General features: G+C 41.3%; 1 protein-coding gene across 1 annotated transcript; it reads right to left on the reverse strand.

The window, feature by feature from the left end:
- Positions 1 to 6,583: 6,583 nt before the first annotated feature.
- On the reverse strand, positions 6,584 to 9,551 carry LOC143742386 (uncharacterized; the record flags this gene model as incomplete). Its single annotated transcript, XM_077235244.1, has 9 exons — positions 6,584 to 6,720; positions 7,141 to 7,205; positions 7,343 to 7,387; positions 7,464 to 7,514; positions 7,652 to 7,712; positions 8,164 to 8,241; positions 8,538 to 8,585; positions 8,686 to 8,805; positions 9,402 to 9,551. Coding segments are annotated over 5 exons (417 nt in total), but the record flags the coding sequence as incomplete, so codon positions are not given.
- Positions 9,552 to 26,341: the final 16,790 nt, after the last annotated feature.

A 26,341-nucleotide genomic window follows, 5' to 3' on the forward strand; every position in this document is an offset into this window, starting at 1 on the left:
AGCTCGTCTCGTAGAGCGAAGTCAGAGATGACTGTGGAGCGAAGAAATACTCTTGGCTCCGAAGCGAAAACATATCTGCCTGTTGCCGGCGTCCTCCTTTTATACCCACGAGGTAAGGCGGAGATACGCTATGCAAATTCCGCAGACCCATGGCATTTCTTTGCCATTGGCTCGTTTTGTAATACTCGAAGTCGATAGGCGTTCTAAGCGAAACCCCATTCGTCGTCATCCGACGTAACTCGGAGTGACAACGAAAGGGAACTAGGCGATTTCTAAGCCAAGCCAGCTTTGATCACAGGAATAAATTCAGTTTACTATATACATAGAAAAAAGTTGTTTTAAATTATAATAATATTTCACAATATTACTTTTTTGTGTGTGTGTGTGTGTGTGTGTGTGTGTGTGTGTGTGTGTGTGTGTGTGTGTGTGTGTATTTTTAATCAAATAAATTCAGCCTTGGTGAGTAGAAGAGACTTCTTCTAAAAACATTAAAAAATAAAAATCTTACCGATCCAAAACATTTGACTGGTAGTGTTGCAGAGTAGCACCTCTGGCAACCTTTGTGAATTTACAATTCTGTAGGCGGACAATTATGGACAGTGATTCCGGTAAGAGAATCAGGCTCGGGAGAAGTACATCTTCGTCAAACTTCTCTTTAATAACACTTGTCAGGCAGTAAGTGACATCCATTTACAATCTCAGGATGGTAAGGAAGTTGTATGAGGTAATAATGCTGTGTTGTGGTCTGTAGAATATATAAATAAAGGAATACAGTATGAATACAATATCTCTGTACACAATTGACCTCACAAGGTATCCATAACGGGCTAAATAGTCATCAAAAATGAATACTCAACTGTCAGATAACAAATAAACATATAATAAGATAAACTTCAAATAAACAGTATGACGCAGCATATAATAACTAGGGGTGGGAATCTTTGGTCACCTCACGATCCGATCCGATTCCGATTCTGGGAGTCACGATCCGATTCCAGAACGATTCTTTATCTACCTTTCTCCCCGTTATTAATTCATTAGTTTACATAAGTAATTAAGTACTTTTTAAAAAATAATTACAAATTAATTTTTTTTTATTAAAACAGTTGTATGTTAAGAATTTTAAACTAATATAAAAAATAATAAAGAGGAGCATAGAAAAATATAACAACAAACAAAAAGTGCTTTCAGTAGCCTATAGATTATCTGAACGTTTTCCATTCAAGAACTGTGAGTGATTTTTCTTCATCTTTACTGTTGTTTTTTACTATGACATCATAGACTGCGTGAGATCTATTAAGCTGCATTCACGCACGCATCTCTTTTGGAATAAAAGAAGTAATGCGGTGAGTCCTGTCCATTTAATCCCTTAAGACATAACTGGCTGTGTTTACGTTAATTTTGCACCAGTACATTAAACCACTACACGGAGTCGCACAGCCGCATGCGCGAGCAGTCTCACAAACAAAGCGCACGTCAGCATTTGAAATTGAAAGCAGCCTTCTGTTAGTGAGGTTCATATTTTAAATATATAAGTCCACTGCATTCCAAACCACATAAATGATGACTTCGTAGAGCATTTATAAGGAAAATACCGACGGGCGAGACAGCACACTTCAAGTGTAACATCAAAGAAAGCGCGCGTCTCTCACAGCGTATCCTGTGCAATGAAGCCTGTGAATGTCCTTGTTATTCGCTTCAACCTTTCCGAACTTTATGAAAGATTATTTTACGGAAGGTTCGAGTGGTGTATGTGTGTGAGGAATTGGAAGCAAGGAGAATACGGGTGTTTCTAAAGCAAACTCAACGTCATCGCACATCTGGTTAAAAACTAAGCTCAGAATCGATTCTGGAATTCTCAGAATCGATCCAGAATCGTTGGAGAGAGAATCGCGATGCATCGATGGATCAATTTTTACTCCCACCCCTAATAATAACGTGATCATAGGATTAGCGTCTCTCCGCGATCGTCATTTGCATATCGCGATCGTCATTTGCTAAACATCTGACATTCACAATGACAAAGTGTTGACTAAACAGTATTCACATAATTACTCACATTTGTTACATGAACGCACAACATTGAACAATATTTGGGATAGCACGGCTGGAACTGGCTATAGCCTCTATGCACGATCGCTTCCAGGTTTTGTCTCAGCCCGATCACTCACATCCGGTGCTGCGCTGTAAGCCGTAGGTGTTTCTCAATGTCAAGGAAGGATCATCGGAAGCTGTTATTTCGAGGATGCTATGTCATCGACATCCGTCGAAGGACTGTTCCAATGTCGAGGATCCTCAGAATTTCAACCAAGGACTGAGTCCTTCGTTCGAAAAATATCCCATACACAGGAATGGGATAGCGATGGGAATACACATACACATCCCATTGCTATCTTGTTCAAAAAATAAAAAATGTCGGACGTTTCCGACTCGGAGCAATAAGGGGGCAATATGCTTTTAAATGTAAGTATATTTACGTTACCATACATTTGTTATAACCGTAGTACATATAAGTAAAGTTCAACGTTTAAATGCCGGTACAAATTACTACCGTATTGATATTACAAATTATACAAACAAATTACGTAATTGATGGCTAACTGAACCGGATTTAACAATTGCTTGGTTGCCGTCACCGGCATTTCTTTTATAAATAACTAGCTAAGTTGTACAAAGTAATTTAACATGGTTAGCAGAAGAGAGTTCTTTTAAAAGGAATTAAAATCGTACTGACCCAAAAATTTTGAACGGTAGTGTACATCACAACTTTTTTATCTTTTTGAATTTTTGCAGCGCCAAAAGCGGACCTTTTCACTGACGTAATGACGCAATGACGTGCACTTGCTAGCCTGTTCCATTTACGTGTTCTCCGAATGCTAAAGAGGAGCCTCGCCTAGCCTCTGAAGGAAATGACTTGGAAGGATCAATCCTGCCAAGGAAGTATCCTTGACATTGAGAAACGACTCATGTTTACATTTTGTGGAGATAATGGCAAACTACACTCGCCGTTTGCAAGAACTGCATAAGGTTAACGTGAACGAAGTTAACACCATTGTGAGGCAGTTTGCTGTCACACCTAAGAGCAAGAAAGAGAAGGGATTTAAATTATATATTTCAAGCTACATTGACAACTTTGAGGGTGAGTAACGTTATTCTCTCATATCATGCGAAAGTCGACTAACGTTAGCGAATCAGTTTCTAAAATAGTTGTCTCCATTTCTGACAAGTTCATACCGGTCTTTGTATTATTTGATCTATTATTTGGATTATTTGATATTAGTTAAGCGTATAGTTTTACGTAAATTTGAAAATTGCTTGTTTATGCGATGTAACTGTTACATACAAATTGTGCAATATGATTGTTATTGACTATGAGTAATTTCTCAGTTTCCAGTAAAGATCATTTCTCAGGAGAGATCTGCGTGAGGGCGACATGTTTCAGGTCGATGAGGAAGTAAAGAGTAAAGAGAAGCCCCATAGATTAAGAGTAGGAGGACATAAAAGACAGCTGATCTCTAAATTAAATGCATGTTATAAACAGAAGTTGTCATTATGTTCTACATCTATACAAAGACAGGCATAGGCAGTAAATGGGTTCATACGTGTTTTAAACACTTCCCTCTTGGCTCTCAACGAAGGCGGTCGCATTTTATCTCCCTCTCCCTCCCCTCACCTCTCCTGCTTTGGTTCTCTCGTCACGTCTACTGTCTTGTACTTTGAGAGACTCTCGCTACACTGCTCTCCAAAACCAAGAAATTATGGATTTGACCAACTGGTCTCTCAACGCAATTGACACCATCTTCTCGACGAGAAGCTTGGGTTCGGGGGAACCTGACTGCCCTGCCAGGACGTTCGCAGCTGGCTACACGATGGACGCGTGGGAGAGGTGGCGGGTCGTGTGTCTGGCGGCTCTTTCCGTGGAGGATGTTGAAGATATCTACCTATTCGGCACCATGATAACAGGTCTTCTGCTGATTGGATTAGGCATTGCCCTGGTTTATCGAGGAACTAAGCAGACGGTGACAGCTGTCAAAAGCCCCGCAAGGCTGCCGGTGATGATTGAAGCGGTGGGCAGAGCTGTCAGCACTCAGACTGGGTCTATGAACCACAATATGGATAACATCATGGAGAAGCTCACAGCTTTGCAAAGGCAAATGGATCGTTTCAGAGACCAAAACGGACCAGGAGAATAGCCTGTATAAATTGATTGCGGCTACTCGCCCGAAGACCAAACAATCCCAATCTTATCTGTTTCGGCACCCCCCTACCAGCACTGGCCTTGGCCAAGGCCGCTGCTGGAACAACAACTCTCCCGGAAGAGCACTGCAGTGAGCCGCTCTTGCATTCCTTCCCCGACTCCTCAGACACCTGCTGATTGTTGACTCTGCCTGGGACATGATCAAGGTTGTCTCCATGGCAACTTGCTGTGTATCGCTATGACAATCCTGCGGACTGAGGCTCCTAGATTATGGTGCTGGCTTAGCGACTCTCTCCAGGCCTACAAACACATGAACTTACACATACACAGATATCCACCTAACCCACACCCCATCCCACGCCTTCGCCGCTTCGTACCCCCAGTCTGACAGGCGGGTCTGTGACCAGCGCCATAATGGCTGCAGGACCGGATGCTGCTTGCCTGGGCTGGACTACCTCCATCCCCCACTCCCCACCATGTTGCAATGTCTTGTTTGTAGAGTGTACTGTTTATGTGCTAATGTTGCTGAGGTGTTTTTTCCTGTTCCCAGACTGTTCTCCTTACAGGAGCATAGTCTGGGGGTCGCCTTTTTTTTCTCCTCACCTCTCCTCATGTCATGCTGTATTTTTTTCTCAAGTTGGCGCTGATATAGCAGCCTCGGTAACACCTTATTACCAAAGCAAATTCCTTGTATGTGCACAACACTACTTTGCAATAAATTTGATTCTGATTCTGATTCTGATAAATAAGTGAAAGTGACACGTGATGGCCAAGTATGGTAACCCATACTTGGAATTTGACCTCTGCATTTAACCCATCCAAGTAAGTGCACACACATTAGGAGCAGAGTAGTGAGTAGTGAACACACACACACTGCAAACGAGGATACACACACCCGGAGCAGCGGGCAGCCTTGAGTGGTGCCCGGGGAGCGATTGGGGGTTAAGTGCCTTGCTCAAGGACACCTCAGTCATATTCCTGCCGGTACTGGAATTGAACCAGCAAACTTTGGGTCACCAGTCCAACTCTGTTACCATTAGGCCATGATGAGGCAATAATAATTTATTATTTTAATTATCTTCACAGATTGTATTAAAGGACTCTCGTCTTGTAACACTGTCACAGAGTAGTTGTTCTTGTGTTGCTGGGACAGCACTGTGCAACCACATTGTTGCACTACTCTACCAAACAACACTAATCTCAGCTTGGCATCAGTGCAGTTCCTCCACTGAAACAGAGCAGAGCTGGCACAAACCCAGAACAATAGTAAATTAATTAAATTAATTTGCTAATAAAAACTAATAATAACTACTGGAAATGCAATAAACTAATAAATACAAAGAGCATTATTTGAGTTTAATGTTTTATTATTATATTTTCTAGGGAGTCAAGCCAGGTCCTGTCAATAAAATGGTGGTTCTGTCTGCAAGACCCAAAGAGAGGAAGCTTGCTGAGGGTTTAAGGTACAATGCAAACATTTCATACTAAAGATGAATGTAGTTTAAAATGAAAAATATGAAAGATTAGAAAAAGTGCTTTTTGTTTAATACTTTTCTTTTCATTTAAGGAGTACTCTCCTGATGGGATTATTTTTGACCCTAAAGAGCACCATGTTTTTGGACTTGTGGAGATAAAATGTCCCAATGTCAAAAGTTACGTGAACTGTCCTTACCTTAAATTTCACAATGGCACACCAGAACTGAAACAACAGCATGCATACTTTTGGCAAGTTCAAGGATCTCAGGATTGGACTGGTGTGATTTTGTCGTTTATGCACAGGATGACATGATGATCCAGCGCATATACAAAGACATCAAAATGTTTCAGATCATTCGAGAGAAAGCTGACCATTTCTTTCTTTACTTTTACCTGCCAAGATTCCTACAGATGTAAAAAGACAATAATCATTTAATATTGTAACAAAGTTTTTTTTATTTACTCAACATCACTGTACATAATGTTAAACACTGTATCAAAGTTATTTATATTAACATGTTTACATTCTTGCAGTGCAACTGTACAAAGTTATTTATATTTACATGTTTACATTCTTGCAGTGCAACTGTACAAAGTTATTTTTAATTACATGTTTACATTCTTGCAGTGCAACTGTACAAAGTTATTTATAATTACATGTTTACATTCTTGCAGTGCAACTGTACAAAGTTATTTATATTAACATGTTACATTCATGCAGTGCAACTGTACAAAGTTATTTATATTTACATGTTATGTTAATGTTTTCCCTAAGTAAGGCCCTTGGTGAATCTTTACTATGAGTTAGTCTGTAAAAAATAAACGTGAACATTGTTAAAGTACCACCAAATGCTCCTCAGATCCCTGTAACTTTACAATAAAGTCCACCAGTCTCTTTTCTTCAGTTTTGTTCATTGACAGCTTCAATGTGGGCTGGGACTTTCTCAGAGATGGCACTCTGTCTTGGCACTCTGTAGACAGGCTGAAGAGTTCCTTGGACCAAGCTTCTGGCCTCATCAGTCCAGAAGGCAAACCGCTGACCATGCCTTTCAAACATTAAGAAGATTAATCTAAAGCACTACATAGGCAAAAGCATACACAAATGTCTGATTGATTGGAAGGTGTGGTTTAAAACTGTTTAAAGAACAGACAGTTACAGTCTGTTTGTTCACCAAAATGAATGCACTACCTATAAACAATTGTGACCATGGTACCATATAGTTGCAGCTGCATACAGCGTGAGGCAACTATTGTAAATATTTAATATATTCCTTAGCCAAATGGATGATGGCTGACAGTCAATATACATGTCTGGTGAACATGGCTATTTTGATAAATGAGCCAAGGCACAAAATGAACAATCAACTGTAGATGATAACATAAAAAAATGTAATAAAAAACAGCACAAGGTATTAAAACCAGCAAGCGTTACAGAAATTAACATATATTGTTTAGTGGTGTCATACCCTTCTATTTTGAAGCGCTCCATCAGAAGAAGACACCACCACTTTCGAATGGAAGGCATGTCCATCTGAAAGATGTGTGACAGTGATGAGGAGAATCTTTAGTTCATAATGTATCCCTTTTTTTTATTATGAAGAGTGTGCACACAGACAACATGTAAAGTGAGAAATTTCCTTTTACATTTTTTTTTAAAAATCAATTAACCTCCTGGAAGTCAAACCCCACACCTGTCACAATGCAAAGGGTATACTGCAATAGAAAAGACGGACGGAAATTTTTTTTGACAGAAACTTGTATATACTTGACAAAAAAACTGAGACCTTACCATCAGCATGAAAATCCCGCAGTCATTTCCACAGTTCTGGCGTGGCAATCCCTAAAAGCAACAAAAAAGGTAACATACATGTCAAATAGATGAAAGCCATTACCATCTCGGTTACATTATGACATGCAGAATATGGGATATAATAATATTAGTTTGGAGTAGCTAAATATGCCTTTATTAACATTTACCGCAATATCATGCCCAGTCTTTTCAGTCCAGCTCCCAGGATCAATTTTTTGTGCAAGATTTCTACAAACAAATATTTAAAAAATGAAAAGGATAAGAACATACAGTAGCCAAAATATATCAGTACAGGCTATAAGAACGTAGCCGAAATATATCAGTACAGGCTATCAGAACGTAGCCGAAATATATCAGTACAGGCTATAAGAACGTAGCCAAAGTATAAATTGCTATATGAACATGTCAAACAGTATGCCTCATTTGTAAACCTAAAAATGGCTCTGTACTCAGCATCACCAAATCCAGACTCGTGCATTGCGTAATGTGAGTCTAAAAAGACCATCTCTCTCATGAGTGGCTTCATGATCTATAACGTGGAATTTGTTAAAAGATACACAACATTTTACAAGTCATTAAAAATAGGTAGAGCTGGAATTCACAGTTTGAATTTCCATTATTTAACATAATAACCACTACATGTACTGTCTAGTATCTTGGAACAGAACAAATCCCTTACACAGAGAACGAAGTGTTCTGGCCCAATTGAGTCGGTCCATGCCGGAAACACCAAGTAGTCTTTCATGTCAACATCCTCCTAACATTAATCAAATGTGTTGTCATTATGCAGATCTACATTTTTGTAACCACATACATATTTTATTTTGTGCACACTCACTGGAAAGTTGACAACCACGTTTGTTGGTGTAAGCTTCCATGTAGGAATTACGTGTAAAAAAAAAATATATATATATATATATATATTAAAGTTTATAACGACTTTGAAAGTAGACAATAATATAAAAGAATAGAGTAACATATATTATGTTTAATTTAGGCTTTAGTCTTGTGTATATATATATATATATATATATATATATAGATGTTACATACGTGTTGCTGAGCTGCTTCATGAATCAATTTAAAGCAGGCATTCCCAATCTACAAACAAACAACCAAAGCAAATATAAAACAATCATTAAAAAACTAATACAAACATGGCTTTCCCCATCCAATATTTAACAAACTTCCCACTACTCACCTGGGAATCCATGTATCTTTGTAACCCTAGGCTCCAAAACTCTTCACGAGTGAGACATGTGGGCCCTTCTTTTATAATAATTTCTGCTCCAGGCCGTCTCGTGTCCAGAACATAGCTGAGCTGAAAATTACTATTATTAGTACAAGAGCAAAATACATGGCAAACTTTGTTAAAAGCTTCTACGGTCATTCAGTCAAGAGCATTTTTTTATTTGTGTTCCAACATCAAGGACACAAACAGCAGCATGTTTTTTAGGCTGCTGTCGGATCTAATATACTGTTTAATAATAAATAAACAATAAACACTTAGACTCACTGGAAATCACAGACTGTCTTTGCTAGAATACTAACTGAGATGGGTATTGTGATAACATTTTGAGTGTTTATGTCCTTTCAACAGCAAGATGTGTAAAATAACTAAATTTGGAGTTTGAGTGCTCTGAGGTGTATACAGTTATTTTATTGTTATTTTTTGTATATTCTTGCATTTGGATGGCTTAAAATTACTTTAATATTTAAACTAGAAAGACTTAAAAACATGTAGATGATAAACTTTCACTATATCATGGTTACACTGTGTAATTACAGAGTGGGTGACATGCACACTGTGGGGTGTGGCCTGTACGGATCGTAGATCAAATATCTGTTACACCCATAACTAACTGTCAGATAATAGCGAAACATGCCAAACAAATCACATTTTAATAATTAGCTTACCAATTTGTCCTGGATAGGATTAATTTCTTTTTCCCAGGGCTTACACAGTTCTGAGAAGCCGAGGGACGCTGGACTGGGCGCAGCGAGGGACGCTGGACTGGGCGCAGCGAGGGACGCTGGACTGGGCGCAGCGAGGGACGCTGGACTGGGCGCAGCGAGGGACGCTGGACTGGGCGCAGCGAGGGACGCTGGACTGGGCGCAGCGAGGGACGCTGGACTGGGCGCAGCGAGGGACGGTGGACTGGGCGCTGGCTCTGCTGAAACTAAAACAGAAAAATGACTGTAAGGGTTCCTATAAACCCATAAAATAAAAGAAGTTCTCAGCACTGATATTCCATAAGCATTCTGTCATACAGAAAAACAAAATTAAAAACTTGACAAGAGAAGAGCAGAATGAGTCCGTCATTACTCACCAGTTGGTACATCAATGTCCATTGGAACAGTGGAGACCTTCTCTGGGGATACTGTATTTCCTAAAAAAAATTGAAAATTATTTCACCATTGAGCAAGAAATGTGCTGCATTTAAAAATACATTTAATAAAAAAATAAATTTACCCAACACTGCCTGGCTGTGCCTGTTCATTGTGACATCATTTCCAAAAGCCCTTTTTATGTTGCCTAACCGTTGTTCATTTATGTACAAGTTATGATGGTGTATAATGTTCCTCATAAGGAACAGATGTGTTGAAGGTAAAGCCATGTTTAAAAAGTAATTATTTTTCTTCATTCTGGAAATAGCTGTTCTGCAACTTGACTGTTTACTTTTCCAGCCAGTTGTGGGACAATGTGAAGCTTCCTCAGGACATCACGGGGATCTTTCGTATTGTCCTCGTGGAACCGGTCATACAGAGCATAATGCTCTGCAGAACCAGTAATTGGATGGCCTTCAGGGTCTGGAATATTTTTTTTACAATTCAGCCAAGGTAGTGAGACCTTCAGTTTTCCATCTTTGGCTTTGCTATATTGTCTGGAGTTGGGGGCCTTAAACGTCCTTCAAAGAGTTTGAATGGTAACCTTTCTGGTTCTCTGAGGTTCATGTGGGTTGCTAACCCACGTGCAAAGTCATATATGATGACGTTTGGCATGTGCTTCCAGGAAAGTAACATGTCTGCAAAGTCACGTGGGCTTTCTGCTCGAATCTGACACTTTATGCTGTACACAATGCCGCACGGGCACATAATCACAGCCCAACCACCTGAGATGGAAAAAAAACAGTTGTTTAACCAACTAAAAAGGGTTTCATCCTTACAGAGTACACTGAAAATAAAATGTCAGATAATTAAAAAGAAGCACCTTTGGAAGTTATTCCACCCAGGGACAAATTCCCATAGTAGATTTAAATTAAAAAAATAATAGTAATGAATCTGCATCATTGACCTACCATGAACAATGCGTGAGCTAGTGAGGATTTTTGCCTTTTGTGTAATAAGGATTGGGTCACTCAGGGGTACATTGCCAGGGCAGTGCTGGCACATCATCTCTTCAGGAATTAGATGTCTTGCGTATTCCTTTTGCACTGATGGAAGCCGAAAATGTTCAGGAAGTACAGCAGGTAACTTTTTGTTCTTCAGAATATACTGGACCATGGCTTTGAACTTTTGGTCATCTTTTGGTGGATACGGTATGTCACCCAGATCCGCCTCATCATATCCGTTTTCATCCCCTGCTGATGTTAGGACTTCCACTTCCTCAGTGCTCCGCACTTTTCTGAACAGTTCACGGTGTGTCTGAAATAAGTGCCATTTTGCTATATATTTGTGTATGCATGATCTCTTTGTCCTATGACAAGGACAGTGCCATGAATTTTTTTTGGTGTCATACGACACAATGACTCTTCCCAATCGACTGTAATATGAAACTGTAGGCTCATAAATGGAGATGTATTTAATTGACTGAGGGGTTCCAATCTTGCAGTACACAGACAGAGGTACATGGTTGCTGTTGGCAAGGTTTTTCAGATCAAGGCAAACCTTCTTTTTATCCTCACCAAACCACTTGCTGTTCACCATTTCAGTAAGTGTATCTTCACAAAGGACAGGAGAAGAAGCATAAGATGAACAGTATGTTATCGATTTAAGGTGCATGCACTGATATGCTTTCAACCCACTCCTCCATGCCAACTCCATGTTCACCTGGCACTCAGTGGATTCACAGAAAACATGTTGATTTTCCTCCCATATTTTATTTTGTACATGCAGAGGTATACTGGTGCCATGAAATGATTTGTGGACAGTATAAATTCCATTTTCCAGATCGATACATTCATTCTGAAGGTGGGAAGACGCTGTGTTGTCCTTATGTTTTTTTGTGTGCTTCCTTTCTATGTGCCTCTTTAAATTTGTCTTGTGCATGAGAAGGTGGCATATGGGACACTTTTTCTTTAGTATTGCCTTGACACGGACCCTTCGCATCTGTTCACTTGGGGTGGTTGGCAGAGTGGTGGTGGTTTTTGTAGTTGGATCTGGGATGGTGGTAGTTGCTGTTGTTAGAGATGGGATGGTGGTGGTTTTTGTAGTTGGATCCGAGATGGTGGTGGTTGCTGTTGTTAGAGATGGGATGGTGGTGGTTTTTGTAGTTGGATCTGGGATGGTGGTGGTTGCTGTTGTTAGAGATGGGATGGTGGTGGTTTTTGATGTTAGATCTGGGATGGTGGTGGTTGCTGTTGTTGGAAATGCTAACATGGTCTTTCTTGGAGATGGGATGGTTGTAAATGTCGGAGTTGGGATTGTGCTGGTTATGGCAGGGTGATTCTCCTTGCACAAAGACAGGTGTTTAATGAAGTCAGATTTACGTAACAGTGTTGACTGGCAGTGGATACAATGGTAATGCAACTGTGGTCGGCAATGTAACCCACATCTGTGAATGGTATACCCTAAACAAGAACATAGAACTATAGATCATGTATTTAGAAGTGTAAATTATGTATACCCAAAATCTGAATTAGGTGTATAGTTTCCAAAAACAAATCAGAGAGACAGTTGTTTTGATTCACTGCTCAAATGGAACTGATCATAAAATTCATGCTGCGTTTAATGCACATTTTAACTCTTAATTGCATTTCCTGAGGGAATGTTTAAAAACTTTACCTTCATGGAGAACTGCACGACTGAAATGGTTCTCTAAATGGGTTCTGACCTTGCTCAACTTTGTTGAGTTGAACAGAGCTGAACTACAGAATGGGCAGTGAAAGTCGTTGCAGCATGTGGTGCATCTCTCCAATTCTGGCAAGGATCTCCCTTTTTGGATTGTTATATGCATCTTGAAAAAGAGAGCCTATTTGTTAGAATAATTTGAGATCATCGCAATGAAAATATCCCTAGTGCATTTTTTCATCATCTGTCCTACAATGATCTTAACCAAATCACTTCATATTGGCCATGCAGAACATCACAGAAACAAAACAAAAACATGATAACCATGGACTGTGTGTGGCATAGGCCTGCATATTAGGCCAAATTGTAACAAACTATTAAAACTGCCATACATCTCATTCATGATTGCAAAACGTCAAAACGACAGGCTAATAACACATGTTGTAGTAGTGCAACCATGCAGTTTAATTATGAAAGGTATTTTATACTTAACTAATATGGTAAAACAATGAGCTTAGTTTTCACACTAATACAGTAAGCTAACGTTACAGGTAAATCGTACACAACTCATTAACATGCATTTTTCATCTTTTTAAGTTTAATTAATGTGCTGGCTAGATTTACTTATTATAAAACTCAACAAGGACGTATTAAATCATGGCCTCGAATTAAGAACATCGTAGTAGGCTATAAACTAGAACACGAATTCTAAATTCGTGGGAATTAGTTATTAGTTTTAGTTAGCAGCTCTAACTTTGGCTATATATGTAAACTTTGCTTCGTTTAAACGTTATAAAATAAAACTTAATCGGTACTCACAGTCTGATTGGTGTCCATGTTGTCCATTAGTGTTTTCGGTGATCCAGTTCGGTAGGTGGCGCTGACACGAAAAACTAGGGTCCTGAAACCGCGGTCCTAAAACTGGGGTCCTGAAACTGCAGCCTCCAGTTGTGCAGGAATACCCTTCTCATGAACTCGGCAGAGAACTTCCCTCCATTTGCCTGCGTCTCGTCCATTAATTGTATAGCGGGACAAGTTCCCTTACTCCTCAGCGTGAGAAATACAAGGTGTGGCGTGTGAGCGTGTGAACGGGTTGAAATGCGTGTGTCTCACGCACAATGCGTGAGACTTGAGAGCCCTGTATAACAATATATATTCCTGGTCAACTATGTTACTGACTATGTTTGGGTCTATAGTCTATACTTACTAAATATAATTTTGTACTAGAAAAGTATGCATTGAGAATTTGAGGCTTTATAATAATGAGAATCAAAATGATCTCAGACATGAGATGTACCCACAGTTATAGTATGACCCACATGACTATTACCCAATGTCTCCATTTACCATCCATTCAATTTTGTATTTTCCAGATTCATCATTCTCCAATATTCATCCTCTGGACAAAGGTTTGTATAATATACAAGTATGCTTTTATCGACAAACACATCTTCCCGAAATAATGAATGAATGAATCTCTCTCTCTCTCTCTCTCTCTGCAAAAAAAGGAATTTCAACACTTTCTCAACACTGTAAGTGTTTTTTTTTTGTGTTTTTTTCATGGTTAATTATAACCTGCAACTCATTCATTAATGCTGAATCTATGGCCTGGTTTCACAGACAGGGCTTAGCTAAATTAGGACATTTAAGTATTTTTTTATAAAAATGTTTTAGAAAAAAGCATTACTAGTGTGCATCTTAAGACAAAACAAATGCACTGACATGTTTTAAGATCAGTCACTGCAAGTTTCTTTCAGTTGAAATAGCTCAGATTTACATTTTAGTCTAGGACTAGACTTATTGTAAGCCTTGTCAGTGAAACCGGGGGTTAATGTGGCTTTTGATTTCCACTTTCCTGCAGAGTTTAGCTCCAACCTTGATTTAGACTCACCTTCCTTTAATTATCAATTAATTTCAATAATTAAATTATTCAATTAATCAACATTGATTAGCTTAATCAGGGGTGCTAGATTAGGGTTGGCGCTAAACTCTGAAGAAGAGTGGTCCTTGAAAACCAATTTGGAAATTGACTAGTCTGTTTATATTTATGCAGCAGAGGAATCGCTGCAGGAGTCCCAACTGTCAAGGATATCACGGCCTCTTGAAGGTATTTTTCTAAAATTATATTCTAAAATTCAGAATATTTATTATTATTAATTATTCTAGTTAGAGTGAAATTTTGTTTTATGCCACAGTTGCTTCACGGCTCCTCATAGAAGAGCCCCAATATTCTGACTCTGCAACAAAGAATACGTACATTTTTGATTGTTCACACTACAGTAATACTACACATTCAAGGAGCATTATGCAATATTGCTTCACAAGCTATCGCACAAAATTCTTACAAAAGCTACAAGAGATTGTCGAGAACCAGCAAGACATCTTGGCTATTCAGAGACAGTTACTGGCTGCAGTAGCTGTGACGGTGACAGAGGAAGATGGGGAATTCCTGGAAAATGGGCCATGCCAAACAGTGGATGAACTGCAGATCCTTGACAGGGAATTGGAAAACAAAGAAAAAAGTGCAAGATGGTAATACTTATGCAAGACACTCTAATGCACCTAACGTTACCAGTGCGGGGTACATGGGGGAAAAAAGTTGCACATAATAATAGCGCTATTTACAACCTGGTGCAAATAGTAGTGACCTTAGTATAACATATAGATACCATTTACATACCAAGGGGGTGAAAACTTTTTGAATATCCATCGATCCATCCATCATGTCCGCCAATCACGTTCAAAAGTTTACACCCCCTAGTTATTGTGTTAACTTAATACAAGAGAATTTTTGCCGATTTTAAGACTCAAGTAAACTTTTAAAATGGATCTTTTGTGTTAATTCGAAATGTTGTCTTTTGGTCTATGTGTAAATATTTCTAGCTATTAGTGAAAAAAAAACATTCTCAAACTCACACATTCTTTGAAGTTTGTGGTAATCAAGAAGAGCTTTTTTCAGATATATTAGTCTTTGAATGCAGTATATACTTATTGTTTATTTAAACAAAAAAACTACTTAAATGTCCTTGATCTATGCTTTAATCCTGGATTAATCAAAGACCTCTCTGTGAAACCATGCCAAGTTTTTTTTTTATTGAACATTTTTTTTTTACTTGAATTGAGGTTAGATTAAATAAATAAATAAATAAAACAGACAGACAAACATGTATGCATATTGTACGTACATGCATGCATGCGTATGCTTGCATTAATGGAATTATAGTTTTTAAATGAATAAAAGTAGAGTGGTTTCAGAAGAAAATGTGTTCACATATGAATGTGGAACAACACATCAATCACAGCTTGAACGGTTTCCAATCAAAGAACAATAAAAATCTTTCATCTGCTGTCATGATGCCATATTCTTTTTTCCCTCTAAATAACAGTCTTTCTTTCTTTTAAAGAGAAGAACTACCTTCGGTCCCTTGGGGGACCAAAACCAGGTGCAACCTTGCGCAAAATATTGTGCAAGGTTGCATCAAATGAAGTCTTGGGTGCCTACAGCCTGAAAGGGAAAAAAGGCAAACTACCCTTCCAACAGACGAAGATCTGCAATATTATCATAGGCAAGTTATCAGTCATTTTTTATATTAATAGCCAATTTTTTTGCACTTTGGAAAATTGTTCTGGTCCCAATGTACATTATTTTAAACAATACCATACCTCAAATAGCTACACTGTTTACATAATATTATTCCTACATCTAGGGGCAATACAGAAGTCCTACAAATCTCTTAAGGCCAGTGAGATCGAAGACCTAATTTCAATGGTCCTAAAATTTGCCCCACACAGGCCTTTAAAATGGTAAGCAATCGTGTCAGTTTTGTTTTAATTTTCAATGTACCTCATGCAAAATAAAATTTTCTCGTGTCATTTTTTTCAGTATTTAAGATAATTTATTTTATTAGGATAAACCCCTTGAGATGCATCATCTCGTTTTCAAGGGGGTCCTAAAGTACATCACATCCATCACAAAAGAACAATAATAAAATAAACAGAAGTACAATTATACATATTGGACAAACAAATACATACAGAACCACAGACACAAATCCACAAAAAAAAAAAAATAATAATAATAATATTAACCGAAATATACAGAACTTTACAACCACTAGATCAATTTGGTAGAAATACATTTGGAGTTGAATGTATATAGTATGTATAGGTATAAGTATTTGGATCACAGAATGATAATACAATTAATTTAAATATAAAAAAAGAAAAAAAAATTCACATTGTGTCAGCATCATACATTACAAGAGCAGTCAATCACAAAGTAAGAAGACAAAGTATACTTAAACATCCCAAATGAAGTGATGGATCTAATATCGGAAGGTAAGTTATTCCAATCTAAAGTGGCTTTAAACATAAAAGCTCTTTTGCCAACTGTCTTCTTGGCTCGGGGGACAGAGAAATAAAGCTGAACAGAGTGCCTCAAATGATAATTTGAGGTAATAAGAACAAAATACTGTTTTTAATAAGAAGGGTAATTGAAATGGATACATTTAAATATTAGTTGAAACCAATGAATTTGTCTTCTTGTATTTAAAGAAGGCCAATTAAGGGCAGAATACATTGTGCAATGATGCGTGAGAAATGAGCATCCAAGGACAAATCTACACAGTCTGTTATAGGCAGTTTTAAGATGGGAAAGGTCTGATTTTACCGAGTTTTGATAGACAACATCACAATAGTTAAAAATCGGAAGTATAAGTTGAGAGGCGAGTTTCTTGCGCACACTATAAGTGAAGCAGTTACGAGATCGATACGAAACATTAATTCCATAATTGACTTTACGTAAAATATGACCAATATGAATTTTGAAAGAGAGCTCAGAATCTAGCCATACACCAAGATATTTAAATTTATCAACTTGAGGCAGAGGAGTACAGTCAGAACAAGTTATTATACAAGAATTGGTTTCAGATTTGAGTTTTTGTCTGGTACCAAAAATCATGAGATATGTTTTAGTTTTGTTGAGCAATAATTTGTTATAAAAAAGCCAATCTTGTAGAATTTTGAAATCATACTGAAGACATGCTTGAATTTGTGGAAGATCATGTTTAGATGTATATAAGACGGTGTCATCGGCATAAAGTTGAGCACAACAGTTATTAAAAATTGTTCTAAAACAGTTATAAAATTTTTTGACATGGTTTATAGACTGATAACGAATACCACTAACCACTCGGTGAGTTGCACAGTTTTGAAAATGAACGTTAAGGGTTGTTTTAAGGACATGTTTGTGCATGTCGGTAGACAGCCACTCTGAAGCGGTCAGAGGCGATTCTAAAAGAGTCAAAAAGTCGTGACAGGACCCATCGTCAAAATGTCTGTGTCCACCACTCTAGTTCATCCAAAACAAAATAGAAAACAGACTCAAAGTGCTAAATAACGGAATTATCCTTTAAGGCTTGCAGGTGACTTTAGTAGTTTCATAGATGTATCATTTTTATTCTTTTTTTTTTCCAAAGTAAAACTAGGGCAAGTTAAAAACATTATATAAATGTTTAGTAATTGTTGTAGTAACTACCTTGCACATAAATAAATACCTGGCCAGTATTTTTTTTTTAATAATAATAATTATGGCTGCTAAATTTTAACTCACCGATCATCGGCACACAATCCTTAACTGCACTACAGTTCATTTTTTAGGCCTATAATTTCTATCTGACTCATGCCTTTTCCCCCCCCCCCCTTTGTTTTTGATTTGCAGCTGATGGTGAAGTGCAGACATTGGTGAAGTTCACGGTTTCATGTTCACCATACACCAGTATCATGTTCACCGTACACCAGTTTCATGTTCACCATACACCTTGTCACTGTTCCCTTTCGAAGGGAACTCAACAATACGTCAACGACGCTATGGGGAACGCCTCAGGCGTGACAGGTGTCTGAAATCACTATCAAATCACGTCAATCATATTGACCGGCGACAGCCCGTGAATCATTAGCGTGAATGATTAACGTGCGACCTGGAAGTATAAAGGGGCGCCTTGCAAACATGACAAATCATCTCATCGTCTTCAGGGACTGTCTGTTTGAAAACGCTACTCAATGAAACGGTAAGAAAATGAAATGTACAGCACACGAGTGTGTTTTTTCCTGCCTGGGAGAAGAGCGCGCACGAGAGGTTCTCGAGGGAATCCTCTGTGTGAACTGTGAGCGTTTTTCTCTTAAAACGCTCCGCTCTCGTCTGGCCCTCTTCTCGAGTGAAGGGGGTTCAACGTCTGGTCCGCGTGGTCCCGCTCGTGCCGAGGCAGAGCGGCGACTTGCATCATGGGCTTCCAGATAGAGCTCATCGACCATCTTGAGAGTCCTGTAAACCTCTCAAATGATTCGACGGCTGACGAGGGCGAACTGCAGGCACCAATGGTTTCCTTCAGTTGCTGCTCTTCAGGACGAGCAGGAGATGGCTGAGGAGGTTTATAATCAGGTAGATCCTGAACCCTCTCAGCCACCCTGACCCGTGTATGCAGACCTGGTGGATGTTGTGGAGCGCGCCGCCAACAGGCTGTAGCTGCCATGGCGACGCGCTAGAGGAGAGACCGCTCGCGGTAGGCTTGGCGATCGGTTTCTCCCCTGCCATACACACCAGCTCAGGTGAGCCTTCCATTCCTTCCTGATCTTCACACGGAGATCGAGAGGGCATGGAAGAGCCCATACTCTGCCCGTATTCACCAACATCAGCGGGTTAATTTCGCTGATGTTGAGGGGATCGCAGAGCATGGGTATGTGTCGATGCCGCCCATTTGACGAGTCGTTTGCGAACTATCTCGTGTCTGGGCAGGCGTCGACACTGAGAGCTCCAACCCTGCCATCCAAACCGCTAAAGTCAACAGCACGTTTGAATGGCAGAGCATACACGACAGCGGTTCAGGCTGGTGCTTCCCTGCACACTATGGCGGTGCTGCAGGCATATCAGGCCGACCTGCTGCAGGATCCTGCATACCACTGAGATCCGGTTCCACACCCAGGCAGGCGGGAGGGCCTGGCCCTTCACGGTCCGAGGACCGTAGATAGGGCCAGAGAGCCAGTGTCGCCTCTCGTGCGCCCCCTCCGTGGAGGAACAGGGCGCAGAAGAGGCGTGACTCCCGCAAGAAGAGGGATCTGAGGGAGGTTATCCAGCACAAGCGCACACAGTGTCGCTGATGGATAATCTCCCCGGAGGGCTTCATTAAAAAGAAATCCAGCCCTCTCCTCTCTTCTGACTCCCCAGACGTTCATTACATCAGGCCTGGGGCTGGGCCTATGATAAGAACGATGTTCCAATGGCCCGCCTAGGCTTGGCTAGTAGAAACGCCTCTTTCAGGCATGTAAAGTGGTGGACCCCAGGGTCATAAAGAACTATCTGGCGAGTCTTCACTCCGCACGCCGCAGGTGAGCTGACTGGTCTTTTAAGAGTAATTTTTTGTGAATTAAAATTCCGAGATGTATCTCTCTAAAGACCTCGTTCCCTGTATAGAGCTATGGGGTCATGTCAAGGTAATAAGGTAAGAGAAGTTTCCTGGATCATTAGGGCCCTGAAGTTCCCCGTTAGGTGGCCAGAACGATAACTATGTTAGCCTTCGGGCTGTTAGCCACCTCAGGGTAGAGTAGTTGGTCTCTCTCTTAGAATTTTTTACTTAGAGTGTTGACTGACGCTAGAGCTTCAGATAGATCTTATGTCCGGCCCACGGGTCCGTTGACTTCTTCCTGAGTATTTCGCCCCTTGAGCTCTGTTTGGGTTTCATTAGGCTGAGCGATTCTGCAGCCCTTTGTATGGAATAATACAGACTATATTCTTTAGTAAGGCTGTGGCTCCTCCGAGCCCTCAGATTGATCTATGCTTGCAGGCTGGCCCTCACCAGGGCCGCCTCTGTAGCTGGCCTAGGCTGTGCCAGGGATAATAGAGGCGCTCTGCTAAAAATTTTAGCATTTCTTCCTCTGACCCTTCACTGTGTGAATGTTGGTTTCTAGCATCCCTGTATAAACAGCCTCCTCCCGTGGGAGTCGTTAGGCCAAGGCCCGTCCCCTTCTCTGCATTCTGGGGTGCCTAGAGTAATGCAGCGTGGTGCTGAGGATGGTTTGTAAGGACATGGTAGGCCTCAAACAGGCCTCCGTGGTATATATGTCTTTATTGAGCAGGGTTAGGCCGTCTTTCGCTTCACGAAGAAGACTGGGTTTCCTGCCCGACTCTGCCATGCAGAACTGGCCTACGGATTTAGGCCGCCAGTTTAGGCTTCACTCACCTCGCTGAGCTACTGCTCGAGCGCTAGGTTGTAGGTGGTTGGCTTTCATTCAAGCCCCACTCCCCTAGGTTGGGCACAGATACATTTCTGTCACCCCTAGAGCCGCTGGCAGGCCCGCACCCTGGTAACCTCAGGGTGAGGTGTGAGTATTCCCCTGTGATACAGGGTAGGTCTGAGCACTTCACTCCCAGTTCTGTTTTATCCCACCTCGCACCACTATGGCTCGGGTCGAGTATGAAGTAAGCTTCACTTCTTCTTTGGTCGAAGTACGCTCCCCTGAAGCCAGAGCATTGCCCTGAGCTGACGCCCATGCATAGATGGTAGGCCCCTGACTAACTGGGGCCTCCGTTGAGGCAGAGTGGCGTATGTTGTACTCCCCTTGTTTTAAGGGTGCTAGCTTTCTTGCGGAGTACACTGCCATGGGCAATGTGATTAGGCACCAGGATGCTGTAGGCGCTGTGTAAACAGTTTTTCTGCCAACGAAGGCTGCGCCATTAGGTAGTAGCCCTCAGCAGGCCTCCTTGATTGGACAGCCCCCCAGAGGGCACTGTAGGCCAGCTCACTTTACGTGGTTGGCCTTGGTGGTTCGGGCAGTTGACTCACTGATGGGTAGTAGGCCTTAAACAGGCCTCCTCGGAGGTGAGTCCCAACATTGTGGGACATACCTTATAGCGCTACTGGAAGCCCATTAGTGAATTATGCTGTGTAGTATGGTTTCCAACAGTGTACTTTATGGCAGAATATGACTTGCTATTAGCTAGTAGGCCCGACCAGGCCTCCCTGATAGGCGAGTCCCCAGCTGGCTGGCCTTAGCAGGCCACCTTATACTTTCACCCGGACTCAGGGCTCAAAGCTACCAGTGGTTATCAGGTAGTAGGCCACTCAGGCCTCCCTGAAGGTGAATTCCCACTTAAGATGGTTATCAGGTAGTAGGCCTCACCCGGCCGCCCTGAAGGCGAATTCCCACTTACGTTGGCTATCAGGTAGTAGGCCTCTCTGGGCCTCCCTGGATGTGAGCTCCCAAATATTGTGGCTGTCAGGTAGTAGGCCGCTCTGGGCCTCCCTGGATGTGGGCTCCCAAATATTTTGGCTGTCAGGTAGTAGGCCTCACCAGGCCTCCCTGAAGGTGAGTTCCCACATGCTGTGATTATCAGGTAGTAGGCTCCTCCAGGCCTCCTTGAATGAGAACAGTCAGGTAGTAGGCCTCACCAGGCCTCCCTGAAGGTGAGTTCCCACAGATAGTGGTGACCAGGTAGTAGGCCTCACCAGGCCTCCCTGAAGGTGAGCTCCCCACATACTGTGGTTGTAAGGTAGCAGGCCTCACCGGGCCTCCCTGAAGGAGGAGTTCCCACGTACTGTGGTTATCAGGTAGTAGGCCTCTCTTGGCCTCTCTGAAGGTGAGCATCTCACATACTGGGGTTATCAGGTAGTAGGCTCCTCCAGGCCTCCTTGATTGAGAACGGTCAGGTAGTAGGCCTCACCAGGCCTCCCTGAAGGTGAGTTCCCACAGTTTGTGGTTACCAGGTAGTAGGCCTCTCCAGGCCTCCCTGAAGGTGAGCTCCCCACATACTGTGGTCGTAGGGTAGCAGGCCTCACCGGGCCTCCCTGAAGGTGAGTTCCCACGTACTGTGGTTATCAGGTAGTAGGCCTCACGTGCCTCCCTAAAGGATCAGGTAGTAGGCCTCTCCGGGCCTCCCTGTAACGCTCCCTAGTGGTGCTGGGTTTATGAAGCTAGTGGTCTCTTGCTATCAGTTTCAGCTAGCCTTAATAGGCAGCTGCTGAAGGCGAGCTTGCGCCCTGGCTCGCTAAAGTGTTCATTCTCTGCTAAAGGTTCCCTCCCGGAACCTTTTCTGCCTACAGCCTGGTTTGCCTACCAGGCAGACCTTGTGCTCCCCTCACGAGGGTCTCTTTGAGCATGCGGCTTCCTGAGTCTGGTCAGACGGTCGTAGGCCTCTCGTGAGGCCTCCCAGTTAGATCAGCCCTTAGGCCTTCACAGGCCTCCTCAGTGTTTTGAAACACAGACACTGGGTTGATCCGTGGATCGAGTAGAGAAACTCCCCTCGCTAGCAAGGGTCGGACAGCACTATGCTGAGTCATACTCTCCGGGATATCCCGTCTCTGAGATCCGGGCCGAGTGGTTCACCTCCAGCTTCGCAGTCCCTCGGGTTGGATGCCTTACTTAAGGCATTTGTCCAGAGGCTCTGTCTTCAGACAGACAGGATTTGGCCAGACTAAGTGTCTATGTACTGGCGCCAGGTCAGGCCGTCCTGGTGGCATTTCGGGGTGAGTACGTTCCCCTGAATAGTGACTGGCTGGGGTTCCCTTGGGTTCCCTAGCCACATTCCCTAGAAGGGACCCCTTCTAATTGGAAGCTGAGGTTCCAGGCCCGGAGCCGGCCCAGGTAGACCTTTCATTTAACCATGTTTATGAAGGTTTTTCTGTGAGGCTGTAGCTTGGGCTATGACCGTAGGGAATGCTGTCACTGACAGCCCAGTGTGACCTGAGGGTGAGTGGTTCTAGCGTTTCATTTGAAGTTGCTGGTTCTGACAGTTGTCACTGCCACTTGGCATGCACTCCCCTTAGCATGGCGGCGTTGGTATATCGTTCCCCATAGCGTCGTTGACGTATTGTTGAGTTCCCTTCGAAAGGGAACGTCTCAGGTTACGACTGTAACCTATGTTCCCTGAGAACAGGGAACGAGACAATACGTCTCCCTGCCATGCCGCGGGCTTGCCTACCGTACAGTCCCTTCAGACGATAAGGTGATTTGTCATGTTTGCAAGGCGCCCCTTTATACTTCCAGGTCGCACGTTAATCATTCACGCTAATGATTCACGGGCTGTCGCCGGTCAATATGATTGACGTGATTTGATAGTGATTTCAGACACCTGTCACGCCTGAGGCGTTCCCCATAGCGTCGTTGACGTATTGTCTCGTTCCCTGTTCCCAGGGAACATAGGTTACAGTCGTAACCTGAGACGTTTCATGTTCACCATATGTAAATTTAAAATATAAAATAATGTAAATTTTGTTTGATATGAATAAATTGTTTAATATATGAATAAATTGTTTAATATATGAATAAATTGTTGTTTAATATATTAATACATTGTTGTTTAATATATGTTCATATCTCATTTCAGAGATTGAAATTGTTTCTTTTCTTATGTTTTCTGAGCAATAAACTATGTAGAAGAAGTGGCTTGTTGATTTATTATTTATGTTCAGACATCAGAATGTACACTCTTAGAAAAAGGGGTTCATTGGGGTTCTATATAGAACCATAGGGTTCTTTACTCAACTCCAAAGAACCTTTTATGCTAAAAAGGTTCTATAATGGCAAGAAAGAACCCTTTGGGCACAAAGGTTCTTTAGGCTATTATTCATTCATATACAGTATTACATTACTCTGCAACATTTTGTAGTTGTAATTAAATTATTGTTTATTAAACTGTTGTAGTAACTTATTATCACATTATAATCATGCTGATTTTTGGAGGAGAAAAACTGAAATGGCAATCTTCGTGTGATATTGATTAACTACATAAAATTATATAAATATATACATTTTCTAACCCCCATATCTTGAATTATGTGATCAGTCACATGCATTTATTATGCATTTGAATACACTGAATAATGCAGTGAAAGAACGCACTCAAAATGCACACCCGCACTAGTATAACTAGACTTCATCATGTAACTTTACATTAGCCTGATGCGTGCTGTAGGCACGATTTGTTTAGTTTTTGAATTATACTTGATAACGTTAAAGCGCACATCGTTAAAACTAAAAATTGCAGACGATTTAGCTATATCGCACACCTCTATATTGACCTTATCGTCATCATCTTCATCATCATTATTATCATCATAACAAGAAATTACTCAGTACAAAAACAAACATAAGGGCATAATTTGACACAAATATTGATTTAAAAATGAGTTTATTGATTTAAAAACGATTATATCGCCTGAGTGAACAGAACTGCGTCCATAGCAACATTCTAACTGTTAAAACACATGCAATGGTAAAATTTGGGTCAAATTGACCCGCACTCTTTAAACACACTTGACAGTCCTTGATTTTGTCTTGTCAGCCCTCATAGAAATAAATAAATAAATAAAGTAAGGGATAATGTGTAGCGAGGCAATAAATCAAATTTATTGATTTAAATCAATAAAATCCTTTTTAAGCCGATATGTTTAATAGTTTAACAAACATTAAATAAATGGCAAAACTGAAATTATACTTAAGCCTTCCTCTCTTCTTCATGTTGTACAGGCTCGGCACTACTGTGCCATCCATGCCACAGTGCCAGTTCTGCAGCGGTACTACGGAGGGGAGGACACTCGGCTAGACTTCAGGCTGGGCAGAGAGGCCATGCAGCAGCTGATGGTGGCCCTGAAGACCGACAGGCAGCATGGATGGGGCCCGAGACACTCTGTTCTGGCTGCCAACCGGTTCAGCCTACAGAATTGTCTCCAGGGTCTTTAGCATGCATCTTCCAACAGTGCACAAAGTTGTCCAGAGGATGGTGGATGAGGTGGTGGCTGTGCTCCCCCAATTTGTGCACTTCCCCCGCACACAGGAGGAGCTCCAAGTGGTTGGTGGTTGTTTTGCTCGCTTGGCTAATCACCAAGCATTTGGCAAGGCAGCAGGGGCAGTAGACGGCTGCCATATAAGAAGAAAATGTCCCGGCGGCCCTGATGGTCACGATTATAACAACAGAAAGCTCTTCCCTTCAGTGGTGCTCCAGGCAGTCTGTGACCATCATGGTCGCTTTATTGACATCTTTGTGGGTTACCCAGGAAGTGTGCATGATGCACGCATCATCAAGAACAGCCCATCTACAATAGGGGGACTTACCTTCCTCCTGGGTATTTTCCCCTAGCTGACGGTGGCTACCCATGTCTACAGGAACCCCTGGCCCTTATCACACCATATAAGAGGCCAGTGAGAGGCATAGCAGAGCAAAGGTTTAACTACCATCATTCCAAAGGTCGCACAATCATTGAGCGTGCATTTGGAATGATGAAAATTTATTATATAAATATATAAATTTTCTAACCCCCATATCTTGAATTATGTGATCATTCACATGCATTTATTATGCATTTGAATACACTGAATAATGCAGTGAAAGCCCGCTTCAGGTGTATCTTTTTAGAAGCACTTAAAGTACATACACTGCTTGTCCCTAAGGTAATAAATCATTGCAATATTTCTGTAGTGAATTTCTTAATCAAATCATAGTATCCACTCAAAATAACAGTTAATGCTTAACAACTGCTAAAGTCACACTATCTTCTGTGTTCATGTTTTTTCAAATCTCAACAGTCTTGTATCCTTTTGCTCTGCCTTGTGCACAGGTAGTGACGGCATGTGTGATTCTCCACAACATTTTTGTTGGCGTCGGGGATGTGCTGGAAGAGGTTGTGTAGGAGGAGTTTGATGGTGGGGAGAGCCGGAGTGGAGCTGCTTGGCGGGCTGCGCTGACCAACGAGGTGTCCGCACTCCACTAGCATCTCTTGACCATGACTATTTGTGTATATAGTTGTAAATGTTTAAGTTGTTGTATATAGTTGTAAATGTTTAAGTTGTTGTATATA

The sequence above is a fragment of the Siphateles boraxobius genome, unplaced genomic scaffold (assembly GCF_051911475.1).
Source record: "Siphateles boraxobius isolate OS27281-9 unplaced genomic scaffold, OSU_SipBor_1 19, whole genome shotgun sequence".
In the NCBI taxonomy this organism is placed as follows: domain Eukaryota; kingdom Metazoa; phylum Chordata; class Actinopteri; order Cypriniformes; family Leuciscidae; genus Siphateles; species Siphateles boraxobius.